The 25,370-nt window shown below is 51.6% G+C and overlaps 2 protein-coding genes across 2 annotated transcripts; one reads left to right on the top strand and one right to left on the bottom strand.

Moving 5' to 3' along the window:
• Positions 1–3,721: 3,721 nt before the first annotated feature.
• Positions 3,722–13,966, bottom strand: ABCF2 (ATP binding cassette subfamily F member 2). The gene is made up of 15 exons (XM_052696610.1): positions 13,840–13,966; positions 13,490–13,663; positions 11,394–11,606; positions 10,456–10,638; positions 9,967–10,138; positions 9,721–9,816; positions 8,576–8,678; positions 8,396–8,491; positions 8,182–8,301; positions 7,572–7,661; positions 7,266–7,376; positions 6,959–7,021; positions 6,369–6,497; positions 5,048–5,251; positions 3,722–4,322 (listed from the first exon to the last, which is right to left on the bottom strand). Exons 2-15 carry the CDS (start codon positions 13,641–13,643, stop codon positions 4,185–4,187), a joined length of 1,872 nt encoding a protein of 623 aa, XP_052552570.1. The 5' UTR covers positions 13,644–13,663; positions 13,840–13,966; the 3' UTR covers positions 3,722–4,184.
• Positions 13,967–14,315: 349 nt separating this feature from the next.
• Positions 14,316–18,252, top strand: CHPF2 (chondroitin polymerizing factor 2). Its single transcript, XM_052696576.1, has 4 exons — positions 14,316–14,706; positions 15,377–15,941; positions 16,270–16,452; positions 16,719–18,252. Exons 1-4 carry the CDS (start codon positions 14,435–14,437, stop codon positions 17,979–17,981), a joined length of 2,283 nt encoding a protein of 760 aa, XP_052552536.1. The 5' UTR covers positions 14,316–14,434; the 3' UTR covers positions 17,982–18,252.
• Positions 18,253–25,370: the final 7,118 nt, after the last annotated feature.

Here is a 25,370-nt window from a genome sequence, read left to right as displayed (position 1 = left end):
CACCCTCTCGTTGTTTCGTGGGAGAAGAGGCCGACCCCGTCCTCACCACCACCTCCTTCCAGGCAGCTGTAGAGAGCCATAAGGTCTCCCCTGAGCCTCTCCAGGCTGCACAATCCCAGCTCCCTCAGCTGCTCCCTGTGAGATTTGTGCTCCTGACCTCCCAGCTGCACTGCCCTCCTGTGCACACACTGCACAGCTCCATGTCTTCCTGGCTGCGAGGGGCCCAGAACTGAACACATTTCTCCAGATGTGGCTTCGGCAGGGCTGGGTACAGCAGGCGATCACTTCCCTGCCTCCGCTGGCAACACTATTTCTGATGCAAGCCAGGATGCCATAGGCCTTCTTGGCCTCCTGGGCACACGGCTAGCTCATATTTAGCTGAGTGTCAACCAACCACTCCCAGGTCTGTTTTTTCCAGTCTTTCAGCCATTCTGCCCCAAGCCTGCTGTGTTGCCTTGAGGTTGTTGCGGCCAAAGTGCAGGACCTGGCCCTTGTTCTTGTTGAACTTCATCCCACTGTCCTCAGCCCAGCAACCCAGCCTGTCCAGATCGCTCTGCAGGGCCTTCCTCCCCCCAGGCAGATCAACGCTGCCTCCCGACCTGGTGTCATCTGCATAGTGAGGGTGCACTCAACGTCTTCATCCAGACTGTCCATAAAGACGCTGAAGAGGACAGGCCCCAGCACCGAGCCCTGGGGAGCTGCAGCTGTGAGCCATTGCCAGCTGGATTTAACTCCATTCTCCACCGCTTTCTGGGCCTGCAATCCAGCCCGCTCTTTACCCAGCAAACAGTGTACCAGTCCAAGCTGCCAGCTTATCCAGCAGAACACTGTGGGAAACCGTGTCAAAGGCTTTGCTGAAGTCTATAGGTAGATCATTCCTCCCACAGCTCAGCCAGCCTGGACAGGCAGTCCTGCCTGCTGCACATCCTTGGCAAATCACTCCATGGGCAGAGTGGGGGAGCCCCACTGCATCCATCACCATCACCGTGGCCTGCAGCATCTCCCCGAGCTCAGCTTCGTTCTAGGCCAGTCCTCAGAGGGAGCACCTGACTGCCCGCCCCGCCGATGTCGCAGCTACAAATGGGATCCAGGGAGGGACTCCTCGTACCCAGCAACTGAAATATCAGTGAACACCTGGGACGGCCTGGAACAGTCATGGCAGCAGAGCTGTGGGAAAGGAGGAGCTTGGGCATAGCTGATAATGGACAGCACGTCCTTCTGGAATGGGAGCAGCACATTCAGCACAGTCTGTCAACGTCAAGAGATGCTGATGGACTCGCGCTGGGCGTAAGGAGCGTGCCACAGCTCTGCTTTTCTTTTGGAAGAGGCTGTGCACAGGTTGGGTACAGCACAGGCACTCTGAGGTGCACCCACCCCATGTACCAAGCTGTAAGTAGCAGAGATGCTGTTTGTGGGGAGCTGCACGCTGTGCCAGCGCGGCTTTTCCACCAGTCAGAGCACACAAATGCTCCCCAGTGCAAATGGAGCTGTTAGCTGTTGTGACACAGATGCAGCTGGGTCTGACACTGGCAGTTGTGTGTGCTTGGTTTTTTTGGTTTTTAGTTTTTTTTGTAGTTTTGTACTGCAGTTCTGACAGTTAGAAGGAAGCCCTGTCGGTGGCATTGCTTGGATTGAGCAGCAGATGTCACATTGCAAGGATGCAGCAGTACAGTCACACTTGGATTCCCCATTTTAGGGAACTAACATCTCCCTTCTTTCACACCTATGTGTGTAACACATAATTTCACCAGATTGGATGTTCTAGAGTTTGTCCACCTGGAAGCTGTGCGCTGGGCCAGACTGATCCTCGTGCTCTTTTTGTGAGCTGTATTTTGACTCACACCACAGAGGTGAGGGAATCCCACAGCTCTGTACTGGATATTCCATCTGCCACCTTTGGCCATTGCTGTGGTACGAGGCAACTTCACTTCTATTCTACAAACAAGAGTTACTGGCAGAGACTCCAGGCTTTCTCAATGTGTCCAGATGGTTCTACTTGATCAGACAAGCCCCAGCTCAAGCAGCACAGAACTCCACTGCCCAGGCACAGCAATCCGCTGCGGGTCACGTTCACAGCTGCTTCCATGGAACAAATGGTCACCACTGCACAGGTACAGACCAAGGATGACAACTGGAACTGCTAAAACGTGCACTTGTATTCCATTCAACAAATCTTAGTGACCCCTAGTGCAGTTACAGCCACTTTGCTTTGAACAGGAAGCTCTGGGCGTTGTTTGCTCAATTGGAAGCTGGTCTGCAACTCAGAACTTTTGTTTCACGTCAGCAGACAGCTGACAGAGCTCTGATAGTTGCTGCATCATCTACAAGAATTCTCCAACTCCTGTCTGCCATCCCAGCATCCCCGTGTCTTCCTCAAAGTGCTGTTCTCAGAGAGCTCAGTCTAAGACGATAACCTGTACTTCTTATTGCCCCCATGGCTACAGATTTGAAGCGTGGCTTCGCTGCTAAGAAAAAGCAGCTTCAGCCTCCGGCAGGATTTCCAGACCTCATCATTCTCACCGCCACCCTTCCAGCTCACCAACATCTTCTGAAAACCTGGAGAGCAGAACTAATGAAGACACTCATTAATCTGCTCCTGTTTCAAGTTCAGTGACACCAGTCAGGTCTTAACCTGTTAATTACTCGCTTGTGGCTTTTTCTCCATCGCTACCTCTGTTAACTTCCAAGTACTACACTGCATGGTGACTTTAAATTACTGTTCATTTAAATGACTTTTCAGTGCAATTCAGACTTGTCCATATGAGGAACTTGAACAGCATTTACATTAACCTGCATCACTTTCTTATCTCCTCTCAGAACTAAAATGATCAACAAGTCATGATGCTCTGTGGCTCTCCCAGTGACACTTCTCCCATGGGTGGTGCAGTGCTCCCATAGCAGCCATCCTCAGCTCGGAGGGCCTCTTTCGATAACAGGAGGAAAAGCTTTGCTCAAAAGGCCAAAGGCACACGGCTGGCAGCTGAGAAAGCTCCAAGGAAGCACAGCCACAGTTCCTGCAGGGCAGGAGCACAGTACTGAGCCTCCCATGGCCTCGTGCTGCCCTTCTCATGGGTAGTAATTAAATGATAACTCATGATCATAAAGGATTTTGTTTTTAGTGTATTCTCATTGTTTTAAAAATACACAAGGAAGATATTTTATTCAAGAAATGACTCCAGTTGCTCTGGCAGAAGGTACAGCTTTAACACTAAGTTTTCTAAGAATTTGTTATTCAGAACAAAAATAGACGTCAAACTAACTTCAGCTGATCAGTGTTATTTAGTTAAACCTGTTAGGAACAAATAAATAATTCATAGCCCCAAAATCCTGATTTATTGAGAGCCTTGTTTTAGGCCCATTAAATTCAAGATGAAAGAAAAAACATGCATCAAAGCTGCTCTGTTGCGGAGCACACACACTGGTATTCTATAGATCTACATTTCATCTCTACTTTCCAATCTTTGGAACCTTTCGAGCTGTATCTATGAACAACAACAAAAGCATGTGCAGCTTGCTCCCCCTTCTGTCATTACCTGGAAGCCCCAGTATTGCAGCCGTGGGTTCTGCTCTGTGTCCAGCCCCAGGGCCCAGTGCTCGCCCCTTCACAGGTGGCACAATTTCTGGTCGTAACAAGAGGACTTTGGCAGCAGTGAGCTTTGGTAAACCCATATCGGCCGATGAGCCCAGCACGCCCCAGCAACCACCACAGCTCACAACAAGAGACTGTTCTTCCCTCTTTATTGACTGATGGGTCCTCAGGCAGATCTTGTAGTTACACTGTTAAATAATAGTTAAAAACAAACCGAGGCCAGAGGAGTTGGAAGTGAAGTATCTAAACTGAAGCAGAAACTGGGGAGGAAGATGCAGGATAAGCTGGGCCGGGGTCTCCACTTCTGTATCACTGCAACTCAGACACCCTACCTGCCACAGCACAGGCTGCCAGATTCCAAGGCCTGGCTCAGATGGGACTTCTAAATACGGGAAATGGCTGCCCAAATTAAGCCAGATCGGGAGAGAAGAGATCTGTCCAGATACAGAGGTGCAAGGCAAGTCAAGGGGAAGCAGTATTGCAGCAATCCTAGAACACAGCCACATGTAGCAGCAGCCCCACTCCAGTCAACAGGTGAGCGCGTCACTTGGCCACTGTCAGTCTGCTGGAGAGCACCTGGGCCGCCGCTCGGAGCTCACACGTTGTGGGTCCTCTTGGTGAGCTGCGGATCCTCGTCCACCAGCTTGGACTTGAGGTGCTCCTTATAGGCAAGGATGTCCCCCTGCCACTTGGTGATTGTCTGCTTCTCACAGACCCAGATCTCCTGAGCAACCTGAAGGGAGCACACGAGGAGACGGAGGACAGGTCATGCTGCAGCATTCTCGACTTTTTACCGCATGACAAAATTAACCAGACCCCACTCTTTGAAGTACGAGGAGGAAAGAGCCTGTTAGGTTTCATACATTCGGTTACCAGAGAAAAACATCTGCAGGGAAATATCTATCTGGTACTTTCTGAACAAAGGATGTAAGATTTTAGAACAGTCTTTGACTCCTCAACATTTCTTTTGCTTGTTTGTAGATGAAAAAGAAATTAATTGCCTGCTAAATTGGGAATTGAAGAAAGGCGGTTCTTGACGTGAACTATTTGGATTTGCTGCACTGGAAAACAAAGTCATAGCTGAACTTAGTGACAAATCTATTGCTGATAAATCAGCAACTGACATTTATGTGCAACTGAAGCAACTTCCCTCACCTGTGCAGACAAAGTGAGAAAGAAAACTCTGCTAAAATTATTCCAGCGCTGTTTTGAACAACCCAGCTAGAGCTCCCACAGCATGGCATGATTTCTATCTAACTTATCCTTCACTGTTAGTATTTGTTTCCTCCTTCAAGTGTTCTCCAAGGCCGGGTAATCATTCGACACAAACATGGCAAAGGAATCGTGACTTTTTCCACTCGTATCTTTTTGGGATAAGGAGCAGAGAGCTGAAAACCCCCTGATTAATTGCTCAGAACGTTGGAAAGGTGCTTTGCAAAAACTCGCTGCTCTCTTTACCTGTTGGATGAGTCTGAAGTCGTGGCTGACGAGCATCATTCCTCCTTCAAAGTCATTGATAGCATCGGCCAGAGCATCTATCGTTTCGATGTCCAGGTGGTTGGTGGGCTCATCCAGGAAAAGCATGTGGGGATTCTGCCAGGCCAGCCACGCAAAGCACACGCGGCACTTCTGCCCGTCGGAGAGGTTCCGGATGGGGCTCACCTGTCACACAAAGACACTGCTTGCAGCTGCGCCAGGGAACTGAACAGCACCAGTTCCTGCTCTGCCACGCTGATCAGAAAACATTCACATCAAACTGTGCTTGCAGCAGATGTGTGGCACATCAGGAGTACACCTAGCCTAGGCTTCCCTCATCAGCAAAACAAGGGGATTCCAGGGGCTTCTGAAAAAGAGGTGTTCACCCCAAGACCCAGCTGCTGTTAGAGGTCCAGAGGGCAGTCAGACGAGCTCAGTCTGTTCATTCCATCCTGACACAAGCCTAAACTTACTTTTGCCTCTCCTACCAGCATTCACCTTGCAAACAGAAATAAGCAAGCCAGTTCAAGCTACAATTAAAACACGTTTGAGGCTAGCACTATGCCACAGCCTGTCTTTGTTCCTCAACCCAGATCGAGGAGGGTCACCCACCTCAACACAAAAACACATTGCTTCAGTAGAAATGTGGTTTAACTCAGCAGGTCGCTGAGCACTACACAGTTATTGGCAGAACTCGTGGGTTGAGATAAAACTATTTATTGAGAGAAAAGAAAAGGATGATAATTATGACAAATACATACACCAAAAAACGTATAGAATAAGTGATGCACAAGCAATTGCTCACCACCCTCCAACCGACGCCCAGGTAGCCCCCAGGAAATTGAAGAGAGATGAACTCCCACCCCCTTCAAAGCTCCTTCTGCTGGATGCCATGCTCTATGCAATATCCCTTTGCCAGTTTAAGTCAGCTGTTCTGATTCTGTTCCCTCCCAGCTCCTGGGGCCCTTTGCTGAGAACAGCCCTGGCTCTGCACAACACTGCTTAGCAGCAACTATGGACATCACAGCGTTAACAACATTGTTTTTCTCCTAGAACCAAAACACATCATACCAGGCCTCTGAAGAAAACAATTCCATCCCAGCTGAAATTAAGACAACAAAGTTCCTCTAAGGCACGAGTTATTTTCCTCCAATTTTAAAAGTGGAGATGGAAAAAGCATTCAGAATCTGTGACATGCCGTGCTCCACACTGCATCACACTGACAGACATCAGCAGAGCAACAGAAAACACAATAGTTCTACATCCCCAATGAGCAAAGAAAACTTCAACAGCTTATACTCACCTGCTGTTTCCCTGTCAGACCATATCTGCCAATGATTTTTCTCATCTCCTCCTTCTCTTTGATTTCTGGGTAGCACTTCATCATGTACTCCAGGGGTGAGAGGTCTAAGTCCAACTGCTCTTGCAAGTGCTGACAGAGAAGAAGAGCCAGCTTCAGCCTGTGCATGCCACCCACCTCCTGGTCAGAAGTAGCTCCCCCCCTTCTATCTCTCTGGTACCAGCTAGGCAGCAGAACACATTATAATCTCACACCCAGTGTATTCACTGTGCTGAACTGTTAGGGAAGGAGTCTCCTTTCCAGGAGCAGTGTACTGCTTCAGAATAACAGATTTGTCCAATATCAAGCACAAGGCAACCATCTCTCCTGTACAAGGTGAGAGGCTAAACAGAAAGAACCACATCAAGCCTCTTTTCAGGACAAGAACATTGGGTGGAGCCCATTCTGCCAGCAGAACAGTTTCCTCCCCAAGCTCAAGGCGCAGAACAGCAGTGAGATGGGCCTTAGAAGCAGGCGGAGAGGATAAACATTCCTCGTTCTTGGCAGCTTTTTCCCCAGTATCTCATGTTCCTGATGGTTGCCACAGGGAGTACCTGGTGGTATCTGCCGATCTTCACATGTGAATGCTTGCGAATCATCCCATCTGTGGGCAGCAACTAGAAGGGGAAGATAAAAGTTATTTCACCATGAAATCCCTCCTTTCGCTCTATGCCAGAATGAACAGAATCTATCTGTCTCCTCCCCAGTGCAGAAGATGCAGTCTGAATGTACAGCGTGACAGAAAAAGCCCTTTGGAAATCCTCAAGTCTGATGGAGCACCACGATGAACAAGTGCTGACCCACTGAAAACTACCCAAAGAATAAAGGGCCAAAACAGGGAAGACGATGCTGTAGGCATACCTCTCCTGTGAGCAGTTTCAGCAGTGTTGACTTTCCAGCTCCGTTGGGTCCAACAAGAGCGACACGGGTATCCAGGTCAATCCCAAACTCCAGGTTGTTATAGATCCACGGCTGCAAGCCACATCAATCATTACACACAATATGCCTTTCCACTACTACCCAGAATCTCCATGTAACTGTACAGCTCTGTCCCCAGCAGACTCAGTATCAGCACTGCCAAGAAGTCTGATTCCAGAAGCCCCACACTTCCCAACAAAGCACAGATACACGTGGTTTTCACATGAACTGCACACGTTCTGTACTTACGCCATCCTTTGTGTATTTGAAGCTGACGTTCTGCACCATGATGACAGGAGGAGGGATTTTTCCACAGGGTGGGAAATAGAATGACAAAGTCTGTCAAGAAAGAATATCCACTTGTTAGACAACCTGGAGCACAAGCTAGCCCTGTTATTCCAGTACAACCTCACTACAGGCATCATCTTCAAACCAAAGTAACAAAACACAACCTTTCTAAGAGCCCTGTAACAACTCATGCAAGCTCATCTGCTGCCTAACAATTCCCTGTTTCTTTCCCCTTGAAGCCACTGGGGGCTTAAACTCTTCAAATAAGCAGGGGTTACTCTGAGCATCTTCCCAGATCTCTAATTTTTTAGACATTCATTTCCATGTCTGCAAAAGAGCCCCTACTGGTATCACAAATCCCTTTCTCTCAACTGGAAAAAGTTAATTCTCCTCTTTAACTCCTCAACACTACACTGACTTCAGTAAATTTAACCTTCTGTCATGCAGAAGGGGTTTCCATTCTTTCTTTCTTCTGTGTCAGCCATTCCTGCTGTCAGCTAAAGTTTGTTCTGCTTATCCAGCCCAAGTTTCCTGTACTGATCTCTAGATGCAATCCCATTAGAGATCTCACCTTGTCATTTACCACTCTCTCTGTCAAGCCAGAAGCCATCATTTTTTGAAGGGTCTTCTCCTTGCTCTGAGCTTGCCTGGCCAGCTTTGCACTGCCATGACCAAATCGTGCAATGTAATTCTGCAACAAAATACAGTTAGCCAAAGGCCGTGACAAAATGGCTGAGGTGCCCACAGGCCTGGGCAGAAGCACGTTTGTGCAGGCAGGCAGATACCTTCATGTGGGCAATCTGATCTTGCTCCCAGTGGAAACGCTTCATTTGGTTTTCTTCCAGTTCCAAGCGAGTTTTGACATATTGATCATAATTTCCCTGGAGGTGGAGCACAGAACATCAGACAGAGCGCAGAGGACAGCAGCCCTGTTTCTGCTGGCTGGCAGAACACTGCTCTCTCACCGTATAGTACTTCAGCTTGCGGTTGTGCATGTGGATGATGTTGGTGCAGATGCCGTTCAGGAAGTCCTGGGAGTGGGATATCAGCACGAGGATCCGCTTGAACCTGCGACACCACAGAACTCAATAAAAAGAACTGCTCACTGCCCTGATGGCGACAAGGGATTTATGTGCACCAGAGCTCTTCCGTCTATCGGCAAATGAAGAGCAAAAAGAGAACAGCCTCAGAGATGCTTCAGGAATTTTGCACTAAGTAGCTGCACCCGGCTTTGTAAGACGCCCTCCACTGCACAGCACTCTTCCCCCACACTCACAAAGAGTTAAAAGTTGTGTGGTGGATTAGCGGTGCTACTGATGCACAGCTCCACTGCTATCACACTTCTTAGAAATTTCAACCTTTGCTTCTCATTTTTGTCTTGTTACTGACTGCTATCCCTTGGGCACGCTGAGAATGACTCCACTCCAAATCTGTGCAATGACTGGTAAACGCATCCTCCCAAAAAGAGAGGTTCTGATTACTTTCCTAAAGCATCTGACTTATCAAACAGACATGCAGAAGGCTCAACTGACAGAGCTGATGGAATAACCTCTGCAAAAGAAAAGCCCTTCTCACATGCTTGCATTCACAGTGTTTTTAATGCACAACCCGGATATCAAATTTCATGGCTATTCCTGAACCAATCACTGACATTTTAACTTCGTTTACAACACCCAGTTACCTTGACATACCATAACAAGATGAAACTGAGACTCAGACACTACAGACAACAGAAAAACAATATGCAGAAAGTTGAGCTGTAAGCCAGGTCTGGAAAGCTCACACTACTGGTAGAGCACGCAGCTGCCAGGGCTGCTCCTGGCCTTCAGGAAGTAGGTTTAACCAGAATAGGTAAGCATAAACCAGTACTTCTTATTTCTTCACTGAGAAAGAGACAGGCTTGTCTTGAAATCATTGCCCTTGTGTCAAGAACCCCTCTGTAACAAACACGTACCAGCAAGCTACATGAGGGTATAACTGGTGCTGCAGCATAGTCATACAGCCACAAGAACTATAGACAATTATTTCCGTAGCACTTGCTTCACGTGCTGACAAGATGTTTGTGCAGACAACCACAGCCCGGGGAAGCTGCACACTTCTCCATGCTTACGTTTTCAGTTCTTCTTCCAACCACACGCAGGCATCCAGGTCAAGGTGGTTTGTGGGTTCATCTAGCAGTAGCATAAATGGCCGAATGAAGAGGGCTCTATAAGGAGAGGGGAGACGACAGCATAAGGTAAATGTCGGTACCCAAAGCCTCTGAGCTCTGCTCTGAGTTCTGGGAACTGTTTCGCGGCTTTGAGCTGAGGAACAGTCAGGCATTCTCCCCGGAGGCAGCAGGCACCGCACCACTCACCTCGCAAGAGCCACCCTCATTCTCCAGCCACCACTAAAGTCCTTCAGCTTCTTCCTCTGCATGGCTGGCGTAAACCCCAAGCCGTGCAGGATACGGGAGGCCCGCGCTTCTGCCTTGTCAGCGTCCAGCTCCTCCAGACGTTCATACAACTCCATGAGTTTCTCACACTCCGCTGAAAAAGAGCCTGCCTGTCAGCACTTCAGCAATAATGGGCTCTCAGCTGCATGTACGTACAGCTGAGAAAGTTCAAAGTCCATCCGCTTCACCACTACTCTGACCTCTCCACTCGCATGCCTTAGGTACTTCTTAAGCAGCTGCATAGGATTATTACCTAAAGAAGTGGAATCCTACAGGACTTTTCAACTACAGGGCAGTTGGGAGACAGAGGTACGATAAAAACTGCCAAGGAACCCAGGTAAGACCTTTTCTTCAGTGGGAAGGGAAAGTGGACTAAGTGCCCTTGTCCACAGGGACTCTGAAAAGCTTTACCATCTTCGTGAGCCAGACGCTCTGCTTCTCGCTCTAACATGGACCTCTCTGTATCCACCTCCATCACACACTGCAGAGGGGTCTTGTCACTGGGAGGCATCTCTCGGGTCAGGTGATAGATGTCGATGTGCTCTGGAATGGGCACTTCTCGTTTCCCAATGGCTGACAAAAGCATAGATTTCCCTGTGTGCAGACAGACACTCCACAGTTATCTGCTGGATTCAGTTAGATAAGCCACAAAAAAACCAAACAACCCACAGGTGAGATACAATTAGATCACATTACTCTCTCTCTTTACAACCCAAGAAAATCCTTGACAACTTCTTGCCCATAAGAAATCAGGGAGACAGCAGCACCACTGCAGTTCAGCACTCGCTCAGGTATAGGGAGCTTTATCTCTGCTGTATACTTCTTGCCTAATCAGATCTAACATCTGTTACCACGGCATCAGCCTCTAAAGACTCTTCTAATAAGAGGAAAACGTTATACTCATCATGAGAGAGCCTGGAAGTTAAACGGCTCATCACTCTTACTAGCTCTTCTTCAGCTGTACCCATATTCTGCACCTTTCCATACACAGCACTATTTCCCCAGCAAACATACTGCTAACCACCCCATACTGTGACATTTGTTCAGCCAGCAGCAGCATTGGGCTGACTGCTACACAAAGCCTGCAAAAAGGAATCAGATTCACAGATCCGAGGCATCTCACCCTGCTCTCCACAGAAACCAGTCCAAAAGCACAGTCCAAAGCCAGGATGCGACCTCATGCTCCTGCCAACAATTGCTCACGTATGGAGAAATGCAGGTGATGACAGTGCCATGTCCCACCCACATCTACAAGCCATTTTTCTGGTTTCCAGCATTTACCTCACACATCCATCCAACTTCTCAGCATCACAGAACCTTCACTGAGCGCCAGGAGGCCCACAACTCACCGATCCCATTGAGTCCAATGAGGCCGTATCGCCTCCCGGAATTCAGCTCAAGTTTTGTATCGCTCAGCAGCTCTTGGCCATGGAAGGTCAGCGAGAGGTTAATGATGTGCACATCAGTGCTGTTGGGATGGGAAGCCAGCACTCCTGTCACAGCACGAGCAGCAGCTTTCTTCAATTCAAAATCCTCCAGCTCTTTCGTGAGAGCATCCACTTCTGTATGGAGAGAAGAATCAGAAGTGCTGCTGACTCACAAACACACAGGAAGCTGTAAGCCCCTAAACCAGTAAGACCAGGACTATAACAATAAGCAGCATCGCCACTGCTACAGAAATACTGAGGAGGCCTAGAGCAACAGCGTTGTTCTGCAGTTCAGCAGATGGAGGCGTAGCAATCTAACACGACTTACAGCCGCTCTAAAAACATGAGCTGACCAAAGCAAAGCAGGGGGCAGCCAGAGCAGCTGGCCTGGGATCCAAGTGGTGGACAGCCCTCTATGGCTGAACACCTGGAGGTGTTCAAGGCCAGGTCGGATGGGGCCCTGGGCAGCCTGGGCTGCTATGAAATGTGGAGGTTGGTGGCCCTGCCTGTGGTGGGGGTTGGAGCTTCGTGATCCTTGAGGTCCCTTCCAACCCGGGCCATTTTGTGCACAAAGGGCTGTGATGGAGAAAAGGCTTCCGCACTTTTGGTCGCTAGTTTAAGGACACGGCTGGCCTCAAGGGACCTTGGGCAGGAAGTAAATAACAGGAAAGAGAAGCAGCGCCATCTTAAGAGACCCCACCAACTTCTGAGGAGACAACAGGCCCATCTGTTTGCTCGTGCTGTAGGACAGGGCCATAGCTCTGCCGCTACTGCGCTCACAGCTCCATTCTCACCCCCGATGACAATCCGCCGTTTGAAGGAAAGCGCACCAAGGACGCTACAACACTCAGCAAAGGAGAGCGGAGCCGTGCCGCTCAGACCGCCCGCCTTACGGCACCGAGCAACGCCGCTGGGCTCGACCGCCAGGCAGCAGCCCCCCGGGCAGCACCGCGGCCCCGCAGCCAGCCCTGCCTACGGAGAAGCGCCGCAAACCGCGCCGCCATAGAAGTCCCTGTGAAAGCAGTGCAGGCACGAAGCAGCTCCGCTCCGGATAAACGGCACCTCCACAGGAACCGACACAAACAAGTCGCTTTTCCAACCCGCCGCCCGCCGCGCAGCCCCGCGCCCGGCTGAGCCCTCAGCGCTCCGAGAGCGCTCGGCCCGCGCCGCCCTGCCTCCACCAATGGGAGCGCGACATGCAAATGACCCAGGATGACTGAGAGCGATTGGCGGGCTCGGACCGGGCGGGCGCCCAGGCCCCGCCTACAGCCGGCGGCTCGGGACGCGGCGCCCGCGGTCGCAGCACGAGAGCGGCGCTCGGGCAGCGCAGGACGGCGGGGGTCCGCCGGGCTCACGGGGGCGGCCAAGAGCCGGGATCTCGGCAGAGGGTTCCACCGCGCTCCCCGCAGCACGGCCTCTGCCCGCCCGGGGTCCTGCGCTAAGCACCTCATAAACATCGCGCTATGGCCCGAAGCTATCACTCCTGGAAAACACGTGCCCAGCGGTCCGCGGGTCACCGGGCAGGCAGAGCGCCGCCCCGGTAAGCTTCACCTCACCCACGGTCCTCAAGACTTCGGCCCCTGCAGACCAGACACAGCCCCGAGAAACGGACGGAGGTTCGCAGCAGCGCTGACTTTAACAGTGAAAAAAGGAACACAGCGCCTGCTGCAGCACGAATCCAGCGGGGCCGGGTTTCAAGTGCCAAGAGCTCGAGACAGCGCGCCTGCCTGAGGGTACCGGCAGCGCTCTGCCTTCATCCGGCAGTTCCAAAGGAGACTCCAGGGAACGCCACAGCCGCACGAAGCCGCGTACAGACGATCACGGAGCCCCGCCGGTACACGGAGGGGAGCGGCCCCTGCAGGCGCTGCGTCTGCACAGCCGGCCCCACGCGCTGCAGTCTGGCCCCGCTGCCGCCCGCTGACGGCGCCCTCGGGGCGCTCCGGTGCGCGGGACGCACGCGGCGCCGCCGGGCTACAACCGCAGCGGCGAGGCCGGGATCGGGCAGTACCGCCTCTCACCTGGCAGCGGCGTTCCGTTGGCCTCCGGTGCCCGAACCTCCTGTGGCTCCGTCCCGGCATCGCCGTTCTCCTCCGGGGCGCGGCGGGGCCGCTGCCGGGCCTTCGCCGCCTCCTTTTTCTTGGCCGCCTTCTTCTTGGCCAGGTCCGAGGGCATGGCGCGGCGGGGAGAAGCGGCTGCGATGGGAAAGAGGCCGTTAGGCCGCGGCGCCCCGGCCGGCCCCGGATCCCCGCTCCGCCCCGGAGCACGCGGCGCCACCGGACCGGGTCGAGAACCGCCCGCGGCACCAATCCCCGCCCAGCACCCTTCCGCCCGCAAGCGCCCGGCCCGGCCCGCGCAGATCAACCCGCACCGGCCGCTCCGCGCTTTCCTTCTGTCGCAACAGGACAGCCGCTACCGCGTGCGCATGCCCCGCCCCCCGGCGCGGCGGCCAATCGGAGCGCGAAGCGTCACCCACGCCGGGCGACCGCGCCGCTCCGGGCAGGGCACTGTGCATCCCGGCGTGCACCGCGCCGCCCGGCTCAGGCCCCGCCCCGGATGTGCCTCTGGAGCCGCGCCTCTCGCTACCATAGAGGCGAGGCGGCAGGCAGATAGAGCGGTTGCCGAGGCACCATAGAGAGGAAAGAGGAAGCGGAAGCATAGAGGGTGGCGATGAGGCGGTTGAGGTGGCAGCTGTGGGAGAGCGGCCGGCTGGGTCCCACTCCCCGCCCTGGCACAGCGCTTCGGGCCGGCCCCGTCCGAGGCCTCCGCGCCGCTGCACCGCCCTGCCAGCAGCGAGCCGCGCCGCGGGGCCGCTGAGGGGCGCGGGCCGAGCCCGTCACGCTCCCTGCAGGTTCGCTCCGCTCAGCTGCCGGGCGGACTGCCCGGCCATGTCCCGCGGCGCCGTGAGCGCAGCCCAGCCGTAACGGGACCGTGGTCGCCTCCGGAGAGCGGTGCCCGCCGTCGCTATGCGCTTAGCTGCGCTGCTGGCGGCGCTGCGGCCCGCGCTGCCGCTCGTGCTCGGCCTGTCCCTGGGCTGCAGCCTCAGCTTGCTGCGCGCCTCCTGGAGCCAGGGCGGCGGCGACGAGCTGTGCCTGGGAGCGGCGGGCCGGGCCGAGCTCCGCGGCGGGGCGCGGCATGAGGCGGCTGAGGCCGGGCCGGGCCCGGGCCATGAGGACTTCCGGCCTCGGATCGTGCCGTACTACCGGGACCCCAATAAGCCTTACAAGAAGGTGCTCAGGTAAAACCTGTTCTTTGGTGGGTGGGCTGCTGCTGGAGGAAGGCGGTCGTGCGCATTGCGTGTTCGGAGCTCTGTGGCTTCTAATGAGTTAACGTGTTCAAGCTGAGATACGCCGTTTGAAATACGTGACGTAGTGTTAAAACATCGGTTGTAACAGCGTGGTGCGGTGCTCTTGAAGGGGAGCAGTAGCGAGCTTTTCAAAGCAAACAAACAAACAAAAAAAAAAAAAAAAAAAAACACCCAGGAGGGCTGGGAATATTCCCTCTCCTGTTACTTGTGGCTAATAATGTGTGAAGTGGCTCTTACAAAATTATTAACTACCCTATTCATTGGGGAAGTTCTAAGCTGTTAGTAACAATGTGGGTGGCTTGCTAGTGGTTGGCTCTGAATTCACTGTTTTAACTTGCAGTAGTTTGACTAAATACTGCCAGATTGAAAGAAACATGTGCTTTTATTAAATGGGATCTTTCCTAGTGAGTCAGGTCTTAAAGCTCTACTTTTAAGGTTGATTTCTTCACTGTTTCTAAGTTCCAGCAATTAAAGATTTATCCCAGGTGGTGGGGAAAGTTACAGAGGTGTCCTGCCAGCAGTTAGGAAGTTCTGGCACCGAGTTGTCTTCTGGTTTTTGTCACCCAGTAGTTTGTGATGTGGTTCTGTCCTTTCTTTGCAGAACTCGCTACATCCAGACAGAGCTGGGATTCCATGAGAGGCTATTTGTGGCAGTGCTGACTTCCAGGGCTACCCTGAATACTCTGGCAGTGGCTGTGAACAAGACCATCGCTCATCACTTCTCGCGCTTGCTGTACTTCACAGGGCTGCGCAGCGCCAAGGTGCCTCATGGCATGGTGCTGGTGGCCCACGGGGACGAGCGACCCATCTGGCTGATGTATGAGACCATGTACTATATCCACCAGCACTTTGGTTCTGACTATGACTGGTTCTACATCATGCAGGATGACACCTATGCCCAGGCTGAGCAAGTCAAGGCTCTGGTGACGCATCTCAGTATTAACCAAGATGTCTACCTGGGACGAGCAGAGGAGTTCATTGGGGGAGATGAGCAGGCTCGCTATTGCCATGGTGGCTTTGGCTACCTGCTGTCCCGCAGCCTGCTGCTGAAGCTTCATCCACACCTGGACAGCTGCCGCAACGAGATCCTCAGCGTGCGCCCGGATGAGTGGCTGGGACGTTGCATCATCGATTTCCTTGGCATCCCTTGTGTGTCCCAGCTCCAGGTACTACCTCTCTCCCGAGGGTTTTGTGTTAGCTATGTTGGATGGACCCCATGCTCTTACTAGTCCCTGCTGTACAGCAAAAGGGCTTTTCTGCTTGATTGTGATGTAAGGTAGAGGAGGAAAGAGTTGTCTCTTGTGGCAGCATTAAGTAAACAGGCTTGTGGTATATAGAGGTAGAATCTGGAATGAGAACTGTTGTGTTGTGTTCTTACCTCTGGGTCCTGCAGTCAGCTTAGAGGGAGGAGAGGATGCATGTCTGGGGTGAGGGAAGGCTTCACTGTGAATGGTAGCATTCCATACCAGTCTTACTGGCTTTTGTCCTTTTCAGGGTCAGTATTACCATACGTATGAACTGGCTAAAAACGCTGATCCAGAGAAGGAGGAGGAAGAGGAGTTCCAAGCAGCTATTGCTGTGCACCCCGTTTCTGACATGACCCTGATGTACCGGTTGCACAAGCACTTCAGCAGGATCCAGCTGGAGAGAGCCTACGAGGAGATCCAGGAACTGCAGGTATGTGGCAAGGGAAATCTGCAAAAACTACTGTCCGAACAGATTTCCTTTTCTTCCAACTTTGTCATAGGAGGATATCATTTCTATTTGTATCTAACCATCAGCCAAACACAAGAGATAGTCCTGTCTCTCAGACTTAGCACTCTGATACCATGCAGTTCAAAACTACGGAGATACAGCTCTAATGGCGAAGCAGGTCTGAGCGGGACGTGGCCTGTACCTGTGGGAAAGGGTCAGTGATCAGTCGGTGTGTTCTCTTTGCACAGATGCAGATCAGGAATCTGACCTCGCTGACTCCTGCGGGCGAGGCAAGCTTGACGTGGCCTGTGGGGATCAATTCTCCATTTCTTCCAAAGTCGCGTTTTGAGGTCATCAGCTGGGACTACTTCACTGAGCAGCACCTCTTCTCCTGCCTTGATGGCTCCCCCAAGTGTGAGCTCTCTGGAGCCAGCAAAGCAGACGTCAGCGACATTATTGAGTCAGCACTGGAGCAGCTTAACAGCCGCTACCAGCCCTTGCTCCGGTTCAGCAAGCGGCAGTTGCTGAACGGCTACCGGCGCTTCGACCCCACCCGAGGGATGGAATACACGCTGGACCTGCTGCTGGAGGCAGTGACCCAAAAGGGCCACAGTCACGTCCTAGTTAAGCGAGTGAGCTTAGTGCGGCCCTTGAGTAAGGTAGAAATTATTCCCATGCCGTACGTAACAGAGGCCACACGTGTGCAACTGGTGCTTCCGCTGACGGTGCAGGACTTGGATTTCGTGTCAAACTTCCTGGATATGTATGCTATGAACACGCTGGACACACATGATAACGCCTTGTTGACTTTGCTTTTCATCTACCATCCGTATGATGCCCAGCGAGTCAGCCAGGTAGATGTATTTGCTGGAGTCAAGGCCATGGTAGGAGAGCTGGAGAAACGCTATGCAGAAGTCAAAATCCCCTGGATTAGTGTCAAAACCGAGGTGCCATCACAAGTGAAGCTCATGGATATCGTCTCTAAGAAGCACCCCGTGGACACCTTGTTCTTCTTGGCCAGTGTCTGGACAGAAATCAACATGGAGTTCCTGAACCGCTGCCGCATGAATACGATCAGCAATTGGCAGGTCTTCTTCCCAGTGCACTTTCAGGAGTTCAACCCTGCGCTGGTGTACCGTGGCGAGCAGACCGCTTCCTCCAGCACTGACTTCCTGAAGGATGGACATTTTGACAGACATTCCTTCGCTGAGGCCTGCTTTTATAACTCTGACTATATGACAGCACGTACCAAGCTAGCAGCTGATATCCTAGATCGAGATGAAGTGCTGGAGAGCATGGAGGTATTTGATGTCTTCCTCCATTATTCTGGTTTGCACTTATTTCGGGCCGTGGAGCCTGGGTTAGTGCAGAAATATGCACTGAGGAGCTGCAACCCCCGGCTGAGTGAGGAGTTGTACCACCGCTGCGTCCTCAGTAACTTGGAAGGGCTTGCGTCCCGCTCGCATTTAGCCATGGCACTGTTTGAGCAGGAGCAGGCCAACAGTACTTGAGAGACTGGGAGCATCGAGAGCTGAGCTGCACCTTAACACTTGGCACTTTCCATCCCCTTCCGAGCCTGGCCGTGGTTGAAGGGCATGTGAGGTCAAGGGAGGAGAGAGGCTTTCCCAGCCTTGCTCTGCAGCACGAGCAGGAGCTGTGGAAAGGCTGCTTTTCTGGAGTTTTACTTTTTTGCTTTTGCGTGGGTTGGGGTTGGTTTGATTTTTGTTGACTGGGGTTTTTTTTGTTCGTTTTTTTAAACAAATAGATCTCTTTTCAAGCAGACTGATGTGATTACTTGTAAACTTTATAGGCTCTGGGATGAGGGGTGTAAGAAGAGCTGTTCAGGTGACCTTTGAGCCATGCAATTCTGGTGAGTGGGGTAGAGACAGAATATGAGGTACTTTCTGGAACAAGATTATGTTGGCCTTGCCACCCTCAGTGCTGTCATTGCACATCTTGAGTTCTTCTCTGCATGCACTCAATTCTGAGGAGTCACAAACATGACTGACCTAGTTTGCTGCTGGACAGGACTGTTCAGCCTGCTTTCACTTTGCTATGTTTGCAACTGCAGAACACTCATTTTGTTATGTAATCAGGGAAGGTAAAGGAACTGAAAATTCCCTTGTCAAACACCAGCCTAGTGGAGCACCACTGTATTATGCTGGGTTCTTCTAGAATTGGGAGCAATCTCAATTTCAGTATGTTGAGCCAGGGGGGATGACTACCCTTCTTCATGGCTACACATGCAGTATTTAAGGAACACGATTGTATTTGCTTTACTTATGATTGTAAGGTGGAGCTCTGGTATCAGTTTCAAGCAGACTATGAAAGATCAGAAAGCTTCAAAGGAAGTACTCAGCCTGCAACAAAAGGGATAAAAAGTCAAATTTGTTTATTTGAAAAGAAAGAGAGCTTGATGCTGACATGGGGAGAAGGAATCTCTGGTGCGCCTCTTGTCGGGGCGTCTGTCGCTAAGTGAACCTCGGAGCGAGATCTGAAGAAGCTGGTGGGAACTTCATTGCTGTGGCTGCTTTACAGTAACAGCTGTTTGCTGGTGCACTGCGATCCTCATAGGAGATGTACTCAGTGTGAAGTAATGCTTGAAATACTGTGCTTTAGAGCTCAGAGAATAGGTAGATATCTTACATTCCTTTAGATACTGCGAGCAGCGAGGGCTGTAGCTTTGAATGAGCCTCCAATCCACTGCAGCACAGCAAGTAGACCTCAGCTGTAGCACAGGTTCTTCCACCGTGGCAGTTGCAGCTGTTGGAGTATTTGCTCTCACGTGCGCATGAAAAGTAAACAACAAAAAGGTCACTGCATCTGTGTTAATCATTCCTACTGCCAGACAGAAGGGGTACTTTAATGAGAATGTCTTTTAGGCAAAGTCGATGCCTCCCAGGTGTTATGAAGCAGTATGAGTGGGAGCTGCCTCTGTCACAGCCTCTGCTGAGCTGGAACCAAGGACAAGGATTTTGAGCAGCACAACACTGGCCTGAGGGCTTGCGGACGGGCAAGCACAGCTCAGACCTGCTCCAGTTAACTGTTAATGAATTGGTGCCTCCTCAGCGTACAGAGGCCTTCCAGTCAGGATCTCCACAGCAGCAAAGATGAGTAATGTCAGTACGTGTGCCTGCTGCTGTGCCTTGGTGGCTGCGTGTGGATCCTTTTTCTTGAAGATAAGAGACTCTGATGCATGACATGAGCTGATGGCCCTACAGGATGCGTAGTTTGTAAATGCAAGTTCCAACATGATATAATGCTGAAGAAGGATTCTCTGAGCCGCTGTTCTGAATCACGCATTTGAATGAATGACAGCAGGATTTGGATGTATAAAGGTGTAAGCAAAGCAAGCAATCTGATGCGATGAATGAGAGGAAAACAGGTGTCATACAATGAAGCTGAAATATTATGCATGGGAAAAGATGCAGTGAGTCAGTTGTCAGGAAATCTGGTGATGAAACAAAAACCTGCAGGAAATGTAATTGCTGGGTATAGCTGTGATGTAAAACAAGCTGCTACTGAAAAAGGTTTCAAAATAACATAGGGCAGGTGAGAGTTATTAGTGAATCCTCCTTAGAGGAGAAAAGGCATTGAGACAGGACAGTGAGATCTTGTGCATTGCCAAATAAGCAAAATGAAGAGCTAGACCAGGAAACTTGAAGGAATCATTCTGTAACGTGTCACTGCCAGTGTCACTGTGTTTTGGAACAGAAAGAACTAGAGGCTCCCAAGAGCACCTCCTGTCTTCGAAAATCGAAGGAAGCTGGGAGCTGCATTTTGGGGGAGGGCTTCTGCCTGCAGACTCTTGAGTCTGCAAATTCTGGCTTGTTGATAAATGTCTGCATTCCAAGGTGAGGTTAGGATTAGTGAAAGCAACTATTGCATCTTCTAGGCAGGCAGGTTTGCAGTTAAGCTCTAACTGGTGCGAATTGGGAATGGTAGATTAAGAATGCAATAAGGCAAATGATATAATGAAGAAAGAAAACAAAGTTGAAGAGCTGATCCTGTGTCATACAGAACAGGAAGGTTTATTAGTCTGCACTGATTCCTGTTGTAAGACTACAAGCAGTTGAAATCAGAAATGCTGGCAGGTAAGCTTAGTGTAGCTGGTGTTGCTGCGTGACGGATTCTAGTGAGGTTGTTGTGTAGTACATAAGCTACAGTGCTGTCAAGTCTTCAGCCTTTAAATTTACAAGTCAAGCTGAGGATGATGAGGTGGCCGTTATGGACTTGACAGTCATTTGATTTCATGCACTGCTTCAGCTTTTCAGCAATAAGATTAGAGATTCACTTGAACATCAGGAAGCACTTCTGTGCCGTCGGTGATGGAGCACTGGTGCAGGTTTCTTGCACAGGAACAGGCTGTGGAGCCTCCTCTGCGGAGAACTTAGAAGCTGCCTGGATTTGGCCTGGGGCTGCTGTGTGTGTCCTTGTTGGAGCAGAGCTGGAACAAATTAATTCTTCAAACTGAATGATAATTTCAGCTGAAAATAGGCATATGGTTTTAGTGATGACAGTGACTAGGCGGTGAGGTACAGAGCAGATGCTTTTCCAGCGAATGAGGGTTTGGGTGCTGTGTAATCAGTGAATGTACAGACGTTACAGATATGAAATATACCAGAGTTTGGCTATGCAGTTATTATACCAAAACAGAAGAGATAGAATGCTTACCCGTGCCCTGGGCTCGCTATGACACTTCAGAGGAGCAGATCTCCAGCAGAGATCCTTCCCCCCCTGCAGTCAGCTCTTAAATGGGCCTGAGAGGGGGGCAGCCGGGCTCCAGCCCTCCTGCAGCAGTGAATCGCCTTCGCTGTGCCCCAGGGCCGACCCAGCGCTGGCCTCAGGTGGTCCATCAGGGGTTCAGGCCGTGACTCAGCAGCTCCCTTGCAGGTGCACACATGAAGTGATCGCATGGATGCAGAGTCGTGTCCTTTGTGGCTCCTGCAATGGGCTCTGTGGTTGTTCCAGCTCCTGATGTGAGCTCTGCAGTTGCTCTAGCTGCCGTGAGCCCTGCGGCCACCCCGAGCTCTGTCACAGGTCCCGCAGTTGCTCTGGCCTTTCTGATTGAGCCTGCGGTTACCCCAACCCTTCTGGCAGACCCTACGGTGCCACAGCCCTCACCCTGTGGTCACACGAATCCCTCTGACGAGCTGGGCGCTGAATTGACTGCTGTGTCTTACGCTGGCAGGTGGCTCAGCATCACGCAGTCATCGCTCCCTCTGTTCCCAGGGGGATGGGTGACAGGATAGAAAGTAGAACTCATAGGTTGAAATAAGACTGTTTACGAGTAGAGAGAAAAGGGAAAGGATAACAGTCATGGCAGTGTATATGAATGTGTATAACAAGTGATGCACGAGCAGTTGCTCCCCACTCTGGGCCAGTGCCCAGCTAGCCCCTGAGCAGTGGAAGAGAAGGAAAGATCAACTTTCATCTCCTTCAAAACTCCTTCCACGTGATGCCATATGGTATGGAATATTCCTCTGGCCGGTTTCAGACAGCTGTTCTAATTCTGCTCCCTTCTGGGTCCTTTGCTGCCTTTCCTCTGTGCCACACTGCTTAGCAGCAGCTGTGAACATCAGCATGTTATCAACATTGGTCTCCTCCCAGAACGAAAGCGTTACATCCTAGCAGACACGCTGAAGAAAACAATTCCAACCCAGCTGCAACTGAGACAGTGGCCTTTAATTTCACAACTGAGTACACAGTTGAGGAAAGTTACAAAAGAGCAACTCAAAGCAGTGAGGCACTGAGCCAACACCTCGGCCACAGTAGGTCTGAATCAGAAAGCACTGGAGCTAGGAAAGGGTTCCAGGAGGAATCACTGTGTGTCTGCCTTGTTAGGATCCTCTGTAGGTGTTCATTGCTGGCCATTGGCAGAAACAGGCAAAATGAGTCAGGTGGCACTTATGAGTTAAACCTGTACCACCATTTTTATGCTACTGTCTGCAAAGAAGGACCGACCTTCAAGGACACTCAGCCAGAAGTGATGAGCTGCGTGAGGACTGGGGTACAGAATTCTTGGACCGTACTGGGGGTCACAGGCTGACTGAGAAGCCAAATCACTGAGTGTCATAATCAAGCTTATAACATACAGTGCATGCCCCTTTTGGGCATTGGCTGTGCCTCCAACTCTGCTTAGTCTGCCGTGACCCATGCCATGAGTTGCTCACACGTTTGTGTGCACTTCTCTTGGAGTTGAAACTGGATGATCTTAAAGCTCCCTTCCAACCTAAGACATTCTTCAATTCCTGCTGGCTCCACGCACTTGAATATTCTTTCTTGTTTCATTGCAGCGAGGGTAACTCACTGTTCTGGATCTCCTGGGCAGGATTACTTAACCCTTATCCTGTTGAAACAGTTTACTTCTGATCACAGAGAAAAAAAGTACAAAATACGTTACAAACAGGCAGCTTTTGTCCCAGCTGTGCTATTAGTTTTAAGAAACAGAAGAAAACAGTCCTTGTCTCCTCTCCTGTGAAGGAGCTACCGCTCTGCTCTTCACTAATAAGACTTTGTTTTCTTTAAAGATGCAAAAGTGAAAAACAGTGCATCTGATCAAGGTGTCCATCAATCTTCTCCAAGGCTCTGGAATATAAATAATGTGACCTTTCCATGTGCAGCCCAACTCATCAGCACGGTTTGCCTCTGAGCAGCTCAGCTGTGCATGTGCAATCCCAGGATGACTGCAGGTATCAGTCACAGCCCTCAGGGTGCTGAATTCTCTCACTCCAAAGCGATTCACAGCCAATTGCACTCAGGGTGCAATAAAATGGTGTGCAGACCGTCCGGAATGTCCCAAAGACCAGGTATGGGGTTACAGACACCAGGTATGGGGTTGGCTGAGATCAGATTCTGGACACAGAAGACAATCTCATTAACGGATGAGCATTGCCCGATCAGAACAGAAGTATTGTTTCCCTGCATGCTCTTCCATTCCTTACTCTACAGGGATGACTTACTTTTTGGGAGCTTTGCCCCTGCTATTTGGCCCTAAGCATCACCCAGTCACAGAGCTGTGATGAAACGCTTCTCAGCTCTTTACAGCACACCCAGGCTCGCTCACTTGAGCAGCCTCCCACCAGCAGTCTGAGCCTAAACCAACACGCAGTGCTTTTTGCTGTGACACCTGGGCTCAGCTTTGTCCCTCAGGCAAGGCAGGTACCATCTGTTGCACTGTTATTTCAGACTGTTTCCTGGATGTGTACAGCACTTACGGATCTTCACAATATGCATGCTAAACTTTTTTATTCCAAGGTACCCCAAGGTGAGTTTCTGGATTATGGGTAACAAAAAGTATTTTTCCCTTTACAATTGTATACCAGAGCAAATAGCAGTGGCAAAAGGAAGGCTAACACTATTAGTGGCTGCATTAGGCAAAGTGTGACCAGGAGGTCACAGTTCCATGGTACAAAAGAGATCTGGACACACCGGAGTCCAATGCAGAGCCAAAGAGATGGCGAAGGACCCAGCATACCTCTGCTGTGAGAGGCTGAGAGCTGGGGCTGCTCAGCATGGGGCAGGGAAGGCTCAGGAGGTGATGTGGACTTCTGTGGTGAGTGGCCTTAAATCCCTGAAGAGAGGACAAAGTTGGGCTCTTTCTAGTGGTGCTGATGCCAGGCCAAGCGGTGCTGGACACAAATGGGGGCCCAGGAGCTGCCCTGCCCGCCAGGAAGCACAGTTGTGCAGATGCTGGACCATTGGCACAGCCTTCTCGTATGGGCTGTGGAGTTTCCTTCTTGGAGATCTGCAGCCCCACCTGGCTGTGGGACCGAGCGCCCTGCTCTGGGTGGCCCTGCTGGGCCAGGGTGGGACCAGAGGAAGCCTTGGGTGCCCCCAGCCTTGGTCTCTCTGTGATTCAGGTTCTGTGAAAAACCTTGAGAATACCACGCAGAAAAAGTGCGAACTTAGGGCAGAACGTATAGCCCCAATTATAAGAGATATAAATCCACTTCATAATCTTTACAAGATGTTATTTAGTTTTTAAGCTTACGCCATATTTGAACACCTGGAGTTGGAAGATCTGCTTGTCTTTGCTCATCTGTTTCTCCTCTTAACCTGAGCTGTTTGCCTTCACAGCCCCTCAGCGCAGCACTCGGATACCACCTTTGCTACACCTCCTATAGCAACACTCATCTCTCATTGTTCCTGGTGCTTCTTTAACCTACAGCAGACTCCCTCAGCGCTTACTCAAATTGTTCTTTGAAAGCGTACTGCATAAATATCTCCTACTGGATTCTCACTGAACAACATCCCTTGTCCTTCCCAAAGTGCCCGGCACAGCAGATCAGACCCACGGCCCCGAGCACAGCATCCTCACAGCCCATAGCTGCTTAAGAGCAGGTACAGAGAGGAGCAGCAAATTCGGGATAACGACTCTCGGCAGAGACCGGTTTTGAATTCGAAGTATTAGACACGATTCAAAGCCATTTTCTTCCCACGTTCGCTGTTAGAGTACGACTGCAGTCGGTGCCACACCAGCTCCGATGTCTCGCTGAGCCGCGGTAAGCGATTGTCCCCGCAGCGCCCGCGGCAGCCGCAGGGCAGAGATGGGTTCTGAGCGCTCCCTCGGGTGCTGCTGGCTCGGTGGAGCCGCACCGCACCGCACCCGGCAAGCAGGCGGCACCGCGTCAGCCCCAGCTCCGGCCCCAGCCCCGCTGCCAGGTGGGTCCGCGGGCGGGGCAGGGCCGGGCCGGGCGGGGTGGCGGCGGGCGGAGGCGCGGCGGCGGCGGCGGGGGGCTGCGTGCGGTGCGGCGGCGCTCAGGTACGAGGGGCGCGACGGCGGTGCGGGGAGGCGGCGACAGCGGCGTGGTGAGGGGCGCCGCGGGGGCTGCGGCGGCGGTGCGCCAGGAGATGCCGCAGCGCTCAGCCCGGGGCGCCGGGGCTCGGCGGAGGAGGAG

Source organism: Tympanuchus pallidicinctus, unplaced genomic scaffold (genome assembly GCF_026119805.1).
Source record: "Tympanuchus pallidicinctus isolate F22 unplaced genomic scaffold, pur_lepc_1.0 scaffold3, whole genome shotgun sequence".
In the NCBI taxonomy this organism is placed as follows: Eukaryota; Metazoa; Chordata; class Aves; order Galliformes; family Phasianidae; genus Tympanuchus; species Tympanuchus pallidicinctus.
The sequence above is the reverse complement of the archived record's forward strand: the minus strand, read 5'-3'. Positions and strand labels throughout refer to the sequence as shown.